The 16852-nt window shown below is 42.9% G+C and overlaps 1 protein-coding gene across 12 annotated transcripts in view; it reads right to left on the minus strand.

Annotated features, from left to right (window-relative positions):
* Window positions 1-16852, minus strand: part of TENM2 (teneurin transmembrane protein 2) — an 812220-nt gene that overhangs the window by 117405 nt on the left and 677963 nt on the right. For 6 of the 12 annotated variants that reach the window (XM_065409743.1, XM_065409740.1, XM_065409748.1 and 3 more), the window contains 3 exons: window positions 14643-14837; window positions 4443-4643; window positions 2122-2307 (listed from right to left, as the gene is read on the minus strand). In XM_065409743.1, coding sequence (XP_065265815.1) covers window positions 2122-2307; window positions 4443-4643; window positions 14643-14837 — 582 coding nt within the window. Of the gene's footprint in view, window positions 1-2094; window positions 2308-4442; window positions 4644-14642; window positions 14838-16852 lie in introns of all 12 variants that reach the window. The other 6 variants (XM_065409745.1, XM_065409742.1, XM_065409739.1 and 3 more) reach the window with 2 other exon arrangements.

A 16852-nucleotide genomic window follows, 5' to 3' on the forward strand; every position in this document is an offset into this window, starting at 1 on the left:
ATATATGTATTTGTCTAAACAGCTCATTATTTATACTAGAGACAGGCTTGATATTAAAACATGGGATAATTACATTTACAGAACTGCACTTCTGCCCAAATCCCATCTGTGCTACAGACACATAGACAAAAGTTCGACACGTGCTTTTCTAATGAAAAAGCGGCATAAAGATATCTTATTCTCCTTAGGAGAAACACCTTTTCCTTCCTCGTGAGAACAATTTTGGTAACGTATGCTGATAACATTAACAAAATGTGTACATTTCATACCTGTGAAAAAAAGGTAAAAAAATCTCCCCTCACAGGTCATCTATCCTATTTATAACCTGGCATATTGACTAGTGCACGTAACACTTAACACAAAACTTCATCAAGCAATCCAATATAGGCATCTTTTTGTGTGCACAGTAATGTAGATTTCAATTACATCAAAATATAGGAATATATTTCAAAAGGTTACAAAGCGAAAAAAAATTCAGCGCAAGGTGGTAAACCTTTTTGGAAAAGGTAATTACTTCACACTTTGACACAGTGCAGGGATTACGGTTATTGGTTTTTTTTAAAGTCTGAGAATAAACAGCACAGTGATAAAATATCCTGATTATCCTAGCAGAAGAAGTGAGAATGGGGCAATAGATGCAGAGGACAAAAGTGGAAAAAACACTCTGCATGTTGGTTGGTGACAAACTGCTGAATCACAAAATCTTTGATTTAAATTATATCGTCAGACCATGTCTGAAGCATACAGCATCACAATGTAAAATGATATGCCCTAAAAATACGCAGGCCACATTTAATTAATTAATTAATTTATAAGGATATATTTTTGGTATCCAATCGGTATGTGTTTCCCAAAAGGTTTATACACCCAGAGAGATTCAAAGGTGGAACTTAAAAGAAAAGCAGCTCAAGGGGTGCAAGATTTTGACCACAGTTTTAGTTTAAGAAAGAACAATTCACTAGTAATAGGTCTGTCCCATTAGGGTCCACAGTTGCCATGAAAATTTCAATTCACATGCTTCCTCTCTGTTGCTAAATGTATCAATGTCTTTTTAAAGGTAATTAAAATAATTTCATCTATGTTTCTAACCCACTGGACTTTTTAAAGAGAATTTGATTTCCCTATATCATTTATTTGGCTATGGAGAATGGACAGATTTGACTGCAAAGAGAAAACCACACTGCCTTTAAAGTGCATATTCTTTCAATCTGCATACAGATTCTTCTGTTCCACAGTGGTTTTGCTCAGATTTCTTAGTAGACATAGGCCCAATTAGAAACATTCTCTCCCCAGTTTTGCTCACAGAAGAGGGAAAATACCATTTTCAGCAATTTTATGAGAATTTGAATAAACACTATACTACCTGATTTTATGAGGGTGAAATAAAGAACTGAGTTCACAATAACTCATTCCTGTTGAAAATAACATTTAAATCATTTAAATTTGAAATTATGTTATATACATATAAAATCTTTTTTGGAACTTCCCAGGGTGACGTACCACAGTTGAGATGCAATCATGTTAGTCACGGCACGCTGCATGATGCCAATGCTATACTAAGCAGCATGCTATTAGGAAAGGGTACACCAGCATGCTATAGTACTGGCTAGACCCTCCCATGCTGTGACTGTCTATATGCAAACACCATGCCCACTGTCACAGCACAACGGGGCAAAATGTTAGGGAGCTATTTCTGTAGCAACAGGAGCACTATTCCCCCTCAACTTGACCCCTGCTCTTGGTGGGTGTTGTGGTGATGTGGTTTTGATGTGATATATAGTAGCAGGGAAGCATTGATGCACCAGACCAGGAAATTAAAAAAGATGCCATTCACACAAAGAAATGTTTAGTTAAGTTTAAACCGCTTGGCTCAGATGGTACCTTGATGGACCATTTGTTACATCTCTACTTGTTAATGTCCATTAGGTTGTTCTTTTTTTTTTTTTCTTCAAATGAAGTTCCTCTGCATTTTACCCTGGGTTTTGAGAGGCTGAGCTAATGTTTAGAAGCAGTAGGGTCCTTAAAGGAACAGCCTATTACAATACACAATAGTAACTATGTTTCTACGATTTATGAAAAGAAAGCAATATGTGCCTGTTTCGGTGCCTGTCGTTTGCCTACCAATGGTGCAGTGCTCCCCATTCCAGCCCTCTCTGCATTCACATTTCCCATCTTTACAGGTTCCGTGTTCCGTGCAGCGGGGATGGCACACGCGCTGGTCACAGGCCACTCCTGTCCAGCCTTCTTCACAGCGACATGCTCCGCCAATGCACACCCCGTGCGTGCCACAGTCTACGGAACACACTTCTGGTGAAAAAAATAGAATTAGGATTACAACTGAGCACTGTCATTGGGAATGGGTCACTAAACATGTGGTGAAAAGTGACTAGAATTGGCACTTTGTTCCTGTAAACTATATGCAGAGTGTGGCATGCTCATATGCCCACCAAAATGAGACTTTGCTTTTTATTAAAAATCACCCTCCCAGCACCTGCACGCCAGGGAACAGCTCTATCTCCTGGAGGCTACTGAAGCCAAACCAGGAGATTGTAGGCACTAAAAGTCCAACGGTGCAGTGGGGCTAAGGCAGGCTCCCTACCTGCCCTGGCTCCCTGCTGCTCCCGTAAGTGGCCAGCCACGTTCCTGCAGCCCCTGTGCAGGGGCAGGGAGTCCCCATGTACGGCCCCTGCCCCGACCTCTGACTCCGCAGCTCCCATTGGCCGGGAACTGCGTCCAATGCGAGATGCAAGGGCGGTGCCTGTGGGCAGGGGCTGTGCACGGAGACCCCCTGGCTCTCCAACCTAGAAGCCACTGCCAGAGAGCCACCCGAGGTGAGCGCTGCACCCCTCATCCCTTCCTGCACTCAAACTCCCTCCCAAAGCCTGCCCCTCCCTGCCCCAGCATGGTGAAAGTGAGTGAGGGTGGGTGGAGAGTGAGTGATGGAGGGAGGGGAGATAGAGTGAGCAGGGGGCAGGAAGAGGTGGGGCGGGGCTGGAGCCTTGGGGGAAAGGGTGGATTAGGGTGGGACCTGGGGCTGAGCGGAGGATTTGGGGGTCCCCCAAAAATTTTTAAATAAAAATGTGGGTCCTTGGGTTGCTGAAGTTTGAGAACCGCTGGACTAGACCACTCCTCTCCCATCCTAGCTTCACCCAGCACTCCCCCTAAAATAAAGCAGGCAATCTTTCTTAACTTGTCTGCTGGCTCCTGATTGGTTATTTTCTCTTACTAGCCCATCTAGGCCAGGGGTGGGCAAACTTTTTGGCCCAAGGGCCACATCTGGGTGGGGAAATTGCATGCAGGGCCATGAATGTAGGGCTGGGGCAGGCGGTTGGGGTGTGGGAGGGGGTGCGGGGCGCAGGAAGTGGCTCAGGGAAAGGGGTTGGGGCGCAGGAGGGGTGCGGGGTGTACGAGGGGGTCAGGGCAGGGGGTAGGGGTGCAGGAGGGGGTGTGGAATGTGGGAGGGGCTCAGGGCAGGAGGTTGGGGTGCGAGGTGCAGCAGGGGGCTCAGGGCAGGGAGTTGGGGCAGGGTGCAGAAGGGGTTTGTGGTGCAGGCTCCGGCCCGGGGCTGCTTACCTGGAGCAGCTCCAGGGTGGCTCCCTGCCTGCCCTGGCTCCGCGCTGCTCCCGGAAGTGGCCGGCACCATGGCCCTGCGGCCCCTGTGGGAGGGGGGGCAGAGGGCTCCGCGCACTGCGCTCGCCTGCGGTTACCTACCCGGAAGCTCCCATTGGCCACAGTTCCCTGTTCCTGGCCAATGAGAGCTGTGGGCGGCAGCGCCTGCAGGTGAGGGCAGCACGCGGAGCCCTCTGTCCCCCCTCCCCCAGGGGCCGCAGGGACGTGGTGCCAGCTGCTTCCCTCCGCTTAGCTCCACGGCACCACGGGGGTGGCAATCACGCAGGCCAGATCCAAAGCCCTGACGGGTCAGATCCGGCCTGCGGGCTGTAGTTTGCCCACCCCTGATCTAGGCCATTGAAGGACTATATTTTGTTGGTACCCTGGCCATAGTGGATATTTCCTAGGTTGTGTGTATCAGGGCACCTCCAGCTGGGGGCAGAGAAGGCCTGATAGATATACAATTCTGAAAATATTTTAAAATTATTCCTTATTAGTATAAACCCTTTTGTTTACAAATGGGGACACTGAGACACAAAGAGGTTAAGTGACTTACCACAGGCCCCAGTGTCAGAATAGGGAGGTGGAACACAGTATTTCCTAGATCCCAGTCCTGTGTTCAGAACACTATAATGTATAGTATCTATCATGTAGCTGCTCATTTATAATAGCTAGAGTATAACAAACTGTTCACTGATCAGATGCTGAAAGAGTAATGTAAGTCTCATGTAAATAATTTGTATTTTAAACTTGTATTTGATATTCGAATGTTAACAGTATAGTAAACAGGACAGGTAGATTATTGCAAAGCAGGGTAGAAATATTTTTCTTACCAACGGAGCAGTCAGGACCCATCCAGTTAGGATCACAGCTACAGAGGCCTGTGTCAGAGAGGTATGTTCCATGCCCACTACATTGGTCTGGACACTGGGCTCTGGGAAGTTCACAGTTTAGGCCACCCCAGCCCGGGCTACAGAGACATTCTCCATTCACACAAACACCTTGATTGGAGCAGGTTGGATCCAAGCAATCAACTGAACAAAGAAAACAAAACAAATACTGTGTGAATAAAGGTTGGTTCCTACAGGTGTATAGTTTGGATGATACTGCTGGACAGATCAGTGCTTTGTAAGTTTATACTATTACAGTGAATATACCAAACTCTTGCAGTTGTTTTTTAGACCATTTATATCTGTTTTGAGAACTGGTGAAGACAAAATGTCTTTCTATTTGCTAGGATACAGGCTCTAAAAGTTGAAAAAAATAATGTACCAACTTTAACTAATTGTTATGATTGTTACTTAAGTTATAGTACTATAAAAGAGAAATATTATTAAACCCATGTCACACATGGAAAATGGAAGCATAAAGTGACTTGCCCCTGGTCATAGAGATTAACATTTTCAGAAGCACCTACATGACTTTGGAGCTCAAGTCCCATTTTCAAAAGTGACTTGAATACTCAGGGGCCTAAGACTCACTGACTTTCAGGTTCCGTTAGGCTTCTAAGTCACTCATGAGCTTTTGAATATTTTATTCATAGTCATTGGCTGAGTTGTGATTAGAACCTAAGAATCCCAATTGCCTAAACCCTGTTCCAACCAGTAGCCATATTTCTTCTCTTAACAAAAGCCAAGATACATCTTCCCCATTTCTCAATCTGAAAAAAAGGTAGTTGTTTAAAATGGGATTTTTTTATGGTGGTGGAAAGACATTTGCAGGTGTCATCTTGGATTTCACTGAACAATGGGATGCTATTGTTGTATCAGAAGTGAACTCATGGTGACATCATAGTTTTCAAAGTGTTTACCTTATATCAAGCGTTTGTTTAAGTGAACTGCACCTTACTGTAAATGTCAACCTAAAGGTTTATGAACAACCTTCCACTATGGAACTGATGACCAAGATCAAACTGATGTCCTAAGTAAAATGAATTAATGCCTTGACTAGTTCACAACTCAAGAACTAAGAATGATTGGCATTCACTCTTGAGGCAATATGAAGTACGGCGTGTATAATGAAAGTGATTTATCTCTCATCTTTTCCCAAAGATTATCCTTCTAAATGAAGGAAGAGACAATTTCACTGAACTCTGCATGAACAATACCTGATCTTTCAAATCTCAGCCTTTTCCATAAACACAAATTCTTGTCAAATTATTTTAAGAGACATTATAGAACCTTTAAACAGGAGTATATAGATCAGGTACTTTGCACAGGATTGAAGCAGACACGAATTTTTTTGATTTTTTTTAATTTTAATTCAGATTACAATACTACAGGAATAAATTACTATAGCATTTCTAGTGAGATTATGGACTATAATGATGGCATTGGCCACATTTTTGCAAATAATTTAATATTCAGTTAATTGGTTTTGGAAATATAACATATTTTACTATTTATAGGCAAACCTGGAGGGTTTGGATGTTCAGTTCAGATAAGCTTCCAAAAGTTCAGAAGTTTATCCAAACTTCTTTGGTCTTTAAATTAAACTGGATATTTCAGAAGAACAGAGTCCCCATTGAGATGTTGGCACTTTCTGCTTTTGGCAGGATCCAAAGTACTGTCAAAAGTCAGAATAGTCTCTTCCGCAGTATTTTGGTATTTCTTCTCAATCCGGCAAACAATTTATTTGTTAATTTTTTATTAATTATTATTATTATAAAAAGACCCTCCAAACTAACTTTGAATGACCCTCAGAGCTCATCCTGACTCTGGGGAAAAGATTACAGTTTGGTGAATTTTATCTATTATATTTAAAAGAAATTTTGGAATGGGTAAATCCCAAAGTTTATTTTGAAAAAAGAGATAATAAAATATGTGTGCTATTTTAAATTTCTGCCTCCAAGTACAGATAGCCATAAAAAGTATTGTTGAATACTGATGTGGGGTAGCTTTTAGGAATGTATAACCCATCCACTTAAAATTGAAGCAATAATAAAAGCAGTGCAGAGAGAATGAAAAATACATCCCTCTTACAGATGAATTAGCCATCTTTCCACTTTCTTGAATTATGGTACGCAGGCAGAGGAAAAGCAGTTGAGATTTATTACCTCAGAATACACCTGTCATCACCCCCCCTCCACACACACACACTTATTTTATAGAATAACTTGCGCTAAACCTGTCTATTGTTCTAGATAAATACATTTTACAGCTATTTAAAATCCATCATCTGGCTGAGTAACAGCATTCAGACTTTAAAGGAGCAGTGAGTTTACTTTGGTTTCAAATCTTGTTCCAATTTTATACAATGCTTTTAGGGTTGATATCTAGGGTCAGATCCTCAGCTGGTGTAAATTGGCAGAACTTCATTCACTTCAGTGAAGCTAAACTGATTTACTCCAGCTAAGGTTCTAGCCCCACATCTTCAGAAGGGGGTTATTTATTTAATAAAGATTTAGAAATGGAATCTCTGTGGTGTTTAAACAAAGGATAGTGTGCTTTAGCAGTTAAGTATGTGAGACTTAGAACCCACAGCCCCTTGGCAGCTTAGATCATTAGAACTCATTTAGTGTTGGGCTCTCTGTAGATTTGACAAAAAGGGTAGAGAATGCAATTTGTATCCCTAAGGACAAAAAAAAGAGGTCAAGGAGTTTTCTGAACAATATGTACTCTAAACCTCCAAAGAATCATGAATTACACTTATGAAGTTAAATGTCACTGAAAAATGACTCAACCATGAAGCTGACAAGAAAAACACTGTTAACTTAACCTAATTTGTCAATTTCACTTGTCTCTCCCCAAACCATACTGAATGAAACCTGACAAATATGCCATTTCATTTTCATGTGCAAATTTGTTAATAGAGCAAGAGTGTTTATGCAGCAAAAATTGTGGATTGCAAATATCGATTCTGGTGCCACTGCCATTTCAGGTAAATTGTTTGAATGATATGACTATGATGAATATCAGAAATAAAATGCTAACTGGAAGAAAAAAATGCTGACCCACAGTTACTAATTTCTTTTCCCAGTTAGAAAATGGCATATGAATCAAACTGACCCATTCTTTTCAGACACACAAATCAACAGAAGAGATTTCATACTTTAATATAAATTCAGGTATGTTTACCTGTTCTGTTATGCACTTAATTCATTTAGAAAATTTAAATAAGACTGGGTGAATGCTTAAAATGTTGAGAAACCATTTCATATTCCATCCTTTATTCAATAGCTCCTGAATTAATGTGTAAAATATTTACAGAAGGGAAATAATTTTGAGGTAGCAATGTCATTGCTATGGAATTTTTATTTTATTTGCCAAATGATGTATGCAAAAGGTTATTTTAACCTTTCTTTTCATGTTATTGTCCCTTCCAAGTTTGCAGTTAATACAGCTTGCCTTCTGCAATCCATTTCTCTTTTTAAAACCTTATCTTTTCAAGCATTGCTTATTAAATCATAGAGTCATAGAATATTAGGATAGGAAGAGACCTCAGTAGGTCATCTAGTCCAATCCCCTGCTCAAAGCACTACCAACACCAACTAAATCATCCCAGCCAGGGCTTTGTCAAGCCAGGCCTTTAAAACCTCTAAGGATGGAGACTCCACCACCTCCATAGGTAAACCATTCCAGTGCTTCACCACCCTCCTAGTGAAATAGTGTTTCCAAATATCCAACCTAGACCTCCCCAACTGCAACTTGAGACCATTGCTCCTTGTTCTGTCATCTGCCACCACTGAGAACAGGCTAGCTCCATCCTCTTTGGAACCCCCCTTCAGATAGTTGAAGGCTCCTATCAAATTCCCTCTCACTCGTCTCTTCTGCAGACTAAATAACCCCAGTTCCCTCAGCCTTTCCTCGTAAGTCATGTGCCCCAGCCCTCTAATAATTTTCGTTGCCCTCCGCTGGACTCTCTCCAATTTGTCCACATCCCTTCTATAGTGAGGGGACCAAAACTGGACACAACACTCCAGGTGTGGCCTAACCTTGCCGAATAGAGGGGAATAATCACTTCCCTCAATCTGCTGGCAATGCTCCTACTAATACAGCTCGATATGCCATTGGCCTTGTTGGCAACAAGGGCACACTGCTGACTCATATCCAGCTTCTCATCCACTGTTATCCCCAGGTCCTTTTCTGCAGAACTGCTGCTTAGCCAGTCGGTCCCCAGCCTGTAGCGGTGCATGGGATTCTTCCTTCCTAAGTGCAGGACTCTGCACTTGTCCTTGTTGAACCTCATCAGATTTCTTTTGGCCCAATCCTCCAATTTGTCTAGGTCACTCTGGACCCTATCCCTACCCTCCAGCGTATCTACCTCTCCCCCCAACTTTGTGTCATCTTGCTGAGGGTGCAATTCATCCCATCATCCAGATCATTAATAAAGATGTTGAACAAAACCGTCCCCAGGACCGACCCCTGGGGCACTCCGCTTGATACCGGCTGCCAACTAGACATCGAGCCATTGATCACTACCCGTTGAGCCCAACAATCTAGCCAGGTTTCTATCCACCTTATAGTCCATTCATCCAATCCATACTTCTTTAACTTGCTGAAAAGAATACTGTGGGAGACCGTATCAAAAGCTTTGCTAAAGTCAAGATATATCACATCCACAGCTTTCCCCATATCCACAGAGCCAGTTATCTCATTATAGAAGACAATCAGGTTGGTCAGGCATGACTTGCCCTTGGTGAATCCATCTTGACTGTTCCTGATCACCTTCCTCTCCTCCAAGTGCTTCAAAATGGATTCCTTGAGGACCTGCTCCATGATTTTGCCGGGGACTGAAGTGAGGCAGATGGTCTGTAGTTCCCTGGGTTCTCTTTCTTCCCTTTTTAAAATATGGGCACTATATTTGCCTTTTTCCAATCGTCCAGGACCTCCCCTGATTGCCACAAATTTTCAAAGATAATGGACAATGGCTCTGCAATCACATCAGCCAACTCCCTCAGCACCCTTGGATGCATTAGATTGGGACCCATGGACTTGTGCGTGTCCAGGTTTTCTAAATAGTCCTTACCCTGTTCTTTCACCACTGGGGGCTGCTCATCTCCTCCCCATACTGTGTTTCCCAATGCAGCAGTCTGGGAACTCACCTGGTCTTTGAAGACGGAGGCAAAAAAAGCATTGAGTACTTCAGGTTTTTCACATCATCTGTCACTAGGTTGCCTCCCCCATTCAGTAAGGGTCCCACACTTTCCCTGACCACCTTCTTGTTGCTACCATACCTGTAGAAACCCTTCTTGTTACCCTTCACATCCCTTGCTAGTTGCAACTCCAATCGTGCCTTGGCCTTTCTGATTACACCCCTGCATGCTCTAGCAATATTTTTATACTCCTCCCTAGTCATCTGTCCAAATTTCCACTTCTTGTACACGTCCTTTTTGAGTTTAAGCTCACCGAAGATTTCACTGTTAAGCCAAGCTGGTCGCCTGCCATGTTTGCTATTCTTTCTGCACATCGGGATGGTTTGTTCCTGCGCCCTCAATTAGGCTTCTTTAAAATACAGCCAGGTCTCCTGGACTCCTTTCCCCCTCATATTAGCCGCCCAGGGGATCCTGCCCATCAGTTCCCTAAGGGAGTCTAAGTCTGCTTTTCTGAAGTCTAGGGTCCGTATTTTGCTACTCTCCTTTCTTCCTTTTGTCAGGATCCTGAACTCAACCATCTCGTGGTCACTGCTGCCTAGGTTGCCACCCACTTCTACTTCCCCTACCAATTCTTCCCTGTTTGTAAGCAGCAGGTCAAGAGGCGCACGGCCCCTAGTTGGTTCCTAGCACTTGTACCAGGAAGTTGTCCCCAACACTCTCCAAAAACTTCCTGGATTGTCTGTGCATTGCTGTATTGCTCTCCCAGCGGATGTCAGGGTGATTGAAGTCCCCCATTAGAACCAGGGCCTGTGATCTGGAAACTTCAGTTAGTTGTCGGAAGAAAGCCTCGTCTACCTCATCCTTCTGATCCGGTGGTCTATAGCACACTCCCACCACGACATCACCCTTGTTGCTCTCTTCTCTAAACTTAACCCAAAGACTCTCAACAGGCTTTTCTCCAGTTTCATACTGAAGCTCTGAGCAATCATACCACTCTCTTACATACAATGCAACTCCTCCACCTTTCCTCCCATACCTGTCCTTCCTCAACAGTTTATACCCATCCATGACAGTGCTCCAGTCATGTGAACTGCCCCACCAAGTTTCTGTTATTCTGATCACATCATAGTTCCTTGATTGTGCTAGGACTTCCAATTCTTCCTGCTTGTTTCTCAGGCTTCTTACGTTTGTGTACATGCACCTAAGATAACTAGCCAATTGCCCTACTTTCTCAGTATGAATCAGGAGGCTTCCTGTACTGTACCCTCCTCCTTGTGTTTCCTCCCGGTATCCCACTTCCCCACTTACCTCTGGGCTTAGGTCACCATTCCCCAGTGAACCTAGTTTAAAGCCCTCCTCACTAGGTTAGCAAGCCTGCCTGCGAAGATACATCCTCCTTCCTAACATACAAATTCACTGCTCCGAAACTTTGTTAATGCACAGTTAAAGTTGATTGGCATTCACACCCTTCCAAAATTTTCAGCGCAGGTAGTACTTAAATAAACCTTAAACTCAGCCCTTTGGAGCTGGCAAGAGCCACTGTGGATATATTGTAAAGTATGTTTCAGCCAGGGCTGCCCTATCATAAACAAATAGGAGGAATGACTAAGTAAGAGTGCTACTTTATGTGCTGTGCCCCACAGAATTGTATTCTCTCATTGCTCTACAGGGGGCACTCCAACTGCCTTCATTGTGTTAGGTACAACTGTACAGATCAGTGCAGGAATTATCTGCAGCAGGTCGCCACCGCTCATGCTACGATATGAGGAAAGGTGTCTCTCCACCAAAGGGATCACAAACACCTCGTTTCTGTGCTTGTGGAAGCAGAGAAGCACAATAATCTATTCTTGCCCTGAGGATTTGTAACAATAAGGTAGCATATATGAGAGTGCTCTACAGGGCAGAGGAGATGTTCCATGGGGAATCCTTAGACCAAAGGGTCAAGGGATGGTAGCATCGGGCAACTCTCGGCTGGCTTGTATACTCAGATACCAGCTCTGCTTCCTCCTGCCCCTTATACAAATATTGTAAGTATCATAAAATGTTGATGTCACATAATTTTTAGGGGGGGGGGGGACTGTATCTGTGGCAGCTCTTGCTTAAAGGGCCTCAAATTTGGATCACTAACCCTACTCTGAATCCTCATGAGGCAATCTGAGTAAGTATGGAAAATTGGCTGCTGAAATCCACAAAGTACTCTAAACAGTAAATTATCCTCACCTTAACTATAGTGATGCCACAACCCTACTATAATTTCTTATAGACTTTTGGGATTACAATTTATAATTAGTGTAGAATTTAATTAATGGCAAATGTTTATGGAATCCCTAAAACACTCCAATATGTATTTGGGTGAAACGGCACCTAGAATGCTGTGTTCTGCTCTGGAAACCTCAGCATCAGAAAGATGCAGAGAAATTGGAGGGAATCTGAAGAAAAGCAACACAAATGATTGAGTGTCTGGAGGAACTGTTTCATGAGGCAGCTACAAATTAATAAATATGTATAACCTGGCTAAATGATAACAAAAGAAGATAGGATTGGTCATAGCTGTCTATAAGGTTATAAAAACCAAGGTAGGAGAGGAATCGTTTAGTGTGGCACAAAGTGGAATTAATAGGATGAAATGAAAGACAGGTAAATTTAGGCTAACTATCAGGAAAGCCCTCCTAATGCTGACATCTTTTAAATTATTCTTTTGAATCTACCATATTTTAACAAGGGATGAGGTGGAATCTCATAACTAATTTTAAACTAGACTGAACAAAAGGTAACATTTATATTTAAGGGAACATTCCTGCACCCTGGAATGGGATGGATGCAGAGGGATGTGCTTTAATCAGTCTTTTCCACCACTGATGATTTTTATGCAATTCCATGAGAATGTTAGATATATTTGGGCATTTTATTGTATAATGTTGTAAGAACCCCCACTAATCACCTACTGCCAGCTGAACTGTAAATTTCCCTTTCTGGGAGTTGGCAAGGACACTACTGAATTGACCACTTTTGGCATGATCCAAAGCCCACTGAAATCAACGGAAAGATCTCCACTGACTTTTGGATTAAATCCTTAATCCATATGGTGCTGTAAACAATTCCTGGGAGAAGGTGACAGGAAAACACTCTATAGTAGTTGGCTTAATTAACCCAGTGTTGATAGTCTAGTAGTGAGGCTAAGGATTATGGGCATCTATCTGCTTCCAGCAAATTAAGGGACAAAAGTCCCATTCACTTATGAGGATGGAGGATCTGATCTCTACAGAATAGGTCTGAAACATAGTGGTATTGGGCGGGGAAACCCTGTATTTTCTCCAATCATGTTCTTTGATGGGAGAAGAGCTATTTACTAGCCTATGAGATGAGTTAGTGCTCTCAATCTAGTTCTTAGCAGATAGACTCCTCTTACGCCACAGTTAGAATGCTCAGTAGAGAGCCAAGTTTTGAATCAGAATGGTCACAGACCTACCATCTCAACCCAAGCTGAGAAACACTGACTGGCCGATCCAGATGGGGTGACTTGTACTAACACGACCCTGTTGTGATGATAAGCAGAGGACTTCAGAGCTGTCTATCTAGGAACCCTCTGGAGCAAGGGTAGACAAACTACAGCCCGGGAGCTGCATTTGGCCCTTCGGACATTTTAATCCAGCCCTCGAGCTCCCTCCGGGGAGTGGGGTCGAGGGCTTGCGCTGCTCCCGGAAGCAGCGGCATGTCCCCCCTCTGGCTCCTACGCGTAGGGGCAGCCAGGGGCCTCTGCACGCTGCCCCTGCCCCAAGCGCCACCCCTGCAGCTCCCATTGGCCAGGAACCATGGCCAATGGAAGCTGCAGGAGTGGCGCCTGTGGATGGGGCAGTGTGCAGAGCCGCCTGGCCATGCCTCCATGTAGGAGCCGGAGGAGTTACATGCCGCTGCTTCTGGGAGCTGCTTGAGGTAAGCACCGCCTGGAGCCTGCACTCCTGACCCTCCCTGTGCCCCAACCGCTTGCCCCAGCCCTGATCCCCCTCCCGCCCTCCAAACCCCTCTGTCCCAGCCCAGATCACCCTCCTGCATCCCCAGCCCCTCATTCCCAGCCCCACCCCAGAGCCCGCACCCCCAGCCGGAGCCCTCACCCTCTCCCGCACCCCAACCCCCAAATTCATGAGCATTCATGGCCTGCCATACAATTTCCATAGCCAGATGTGGCCCTCGGGCCAAAATGTTTGCCCATCCCTGCTCTGGAGCATTAAATTAACTTTTTAAAACAACAAGATTAAAAAGAGACAGCGCTCCAATTTATCTAGGTTGCAACAGAAGAGATGAGGAACAAACACTGCTGGGCTTGATCTATGACCATTTACTGTGAGGCCATTTTGTCTACACAAAAACTGCGGCTACTTACATTTTCAATACAAGGAGCTTTTTAGCATTCATTAAATTGGTGTCTTTCCTATGTACCATCTACTTTTCTTTAATTCTATGAGATTGTCTGTAACAAGAGTGATTTACCCTACATGATGCCTCAAGTGACATGGATACCCGCAGTCTTCTAAATCCAGCTCCTCTTTTCTGCATTAATTATGACTGAAACGTTTACCTTTTGTCAGTTTTCAATTATGCCATTTTCTATACCACTTCTCTCTTTTGTTTGTTTCACCATTTTACATTTTTTAAATGTTCAATAAATATAATCCATTAAAAAAAGAAAGAAAAGAATCATCTTGACTCTTCAACAAAAGAATCACCCAGATTTACCTGTGGCAGACAATTCTACCACTGCAGAATAATAAGGACCTTAACTACATGGCAGATCAAAAAATATAATTTAAAGTTTCACAGGCCCGTAAAACTGGAGGTACCAAAATTTTGAAATTCCCTCCTCAGTACTCTCTGTTATAATAGTTTTACACTACAGTATAATCATAGCATTTTCTCCTCTTCCCTGCCCTCCCTCCCATTTAGCTCCACAAACCATAAGACAAGCTCAAAGCAGAGACAGAGTTTGTACTGTAGCATTTACCTTCCTCACAGTTTTCTCCTTTGTAGCCGACAGAGCAGACACAGTTTCCTTCAACACAAGAACCATGACCTCCACAAGAGGGATCAATACACTGGCTGATGGGTACATCACATTCTGGCCCTTTCCAACCACTGTAGCACAAACAGGTTCCTTTGGAATATTGTCCATTGCCACTGCACAGAACTGGGCAGGCAGCTGGAAAATGCAATGAGATAAAGAGAGCACACTGAGTCATATATGAAAGCCCATAAAAGTGCTCTAAAAATAAACTGCTAAGCTACTGATTGATACATTTAAAGGTGTTAATTTAATGGAAAATGCTAAGTCAGACTTTAATAATTCAGTATTTGATTACTCAAAGTATGGGTATGATTAATTATCTGTAGATAATAAATACAAGCACACACATTTGCTGTCCATACTCAATATATAGCTGCTATTCATTATTCAGACTGTTGACTTAATATTCAGAACTATGGAGAAGTCTGCAATGATTATCAGTAACAAGTCAAAATGAATGGATTTGATTCTGATGTCACACTGGTTTTACACCTGAGTAATTCCTGATTTACAGAGAGTAAGGCTCTAATGATGCATTCGAAGTAAGTCCCATTGCATGTTGCTATACAACACTAGTTTGGCCAATTTTTTTCTTACATGGTGTTTTGAATGATCTGTACCCAAAACTTCATCATTTTTAGTCCATAACTTTGGGCATCTTGGGCAAAGCAATAATTCAAGCCTCCATCTGCATCACTTTCATCCTGCCACTAGGAGAAAGGCTGGGACTGAGAAAGAATGAACAGTGCAAATGGCAATTATATGAACTGCAGTGCCTGCTAAAGACTGGGAGGATGATTACCAGCCACAAAAATGGAGAAAACAAGAATGACAGACAGAGAGGGTCTTAAGAAGGGGCGAGGATGCATTACTTTGCCTGATATTGTTTGGTGGCAGTAGATCTGTTGAAAACTATGAGAATGTTTCCCCCTTTTCCCACTCCCCACCATGACTGGACAGCAATGCTAAGTTCTACAAAGTTAAAAATACTGGTGCACAAGAGCTGCATTCCATTTTTAAAAAGGCCTTTATTTTTATTGTATGATTACTATTATTTTCCCCTTAACTTGAACCACCAGCAAGCACTGAAATATCAGATGTAGAATGAAGAATGAGTTCACAGTGGTACTTAAGCTATTTCTGCATTATACACTTGGGACCTAATCCTGCAGTCCTACTCCCTTGAGTTGTCCTATTGATCCCATTAGGACGACTGGGTCCTATTTTGCAACAATCTATACGTTTTTAAAAATGAAAGGATTGATTAGAAGGAATATATTCAGACCAATGTTAATGTTGCTCATTGTGACCCTAGTAGTTAGCCAATATTCAAGGCTGTGCGGGTTTTTCCCCTTAGAAGCGAAATTGATGATAGAGCCAGGTATCTGTGATGCAGTCATATTTATTTACACAGAATGTACATAGTTCTGTTTCTCTGAACACAGCAGGAATCAAAAGGCAGGAGGCAGTTTCTTTGCTCACAGCTCCAAGCCCCTTTCTAACCAGCTCTCTGCCTAAAAGCTGACCCACCCCCCGAGATGCTTCAAAAGAATTTCAGTAATTGTACTTTAGCAGAATTTCCAGTCTACTATCTTTTAAATTCATTTAAAAATGACAGATGTTCACATGCAAATTGCCACAGAAGGATATATAGTAAGGGCCATGTGCTCAGAGACAGCCTCTGATTTTGCAATCCCAAAAATATGCATGCAAGTATGTGTACTTACATCACTGTGTGTAGACATGTTCTGTACATGCACACAGGTATTTGCATGTCTAGGCTGAAAAGCTGGGTGATCAAACAATGAACTGCATGCACAAATGGGAATGCATGAGGCCAGTTGAAAATATAGTCAAGTATCTTTGAATAAAACCGAAGTATCTAATTTTTGCTGGGGTCCAGCAACTAAATATTTACACAATCCAAACTTAGCTCAGGTGAACCAACCACATTTGAGTCTACAAAACAGAACTCTAAATTGTGTGTGTCTGGGCTTACAGACATGACTTTATCCCATCATCCTCCCATCCCTGAAGTGTGGGGAGAAGTTCATCTGTGGTAGGTTAGGTTTGTCTCCTGAGCCAAAATAGCCTTACAATGTGTTGCTGGGTGGGAGGAGGAGTGGATTAAAAAATATAGAAAGAAAGAA

Source organism: Emys orbicularis, chromosome 8 (genome assembly GCF_028017835.1).
Source record: "Emys orbicularis isolate rEmyOrb1 chromosome 8, rEmyOrb1.hap1, whole genome shotgun sequence".
NCBI classification, from domain to species: Eukaryota; Metazoa; Chordata; order Testudines; family Emydidae; genus Emys; species Emys orbicularis.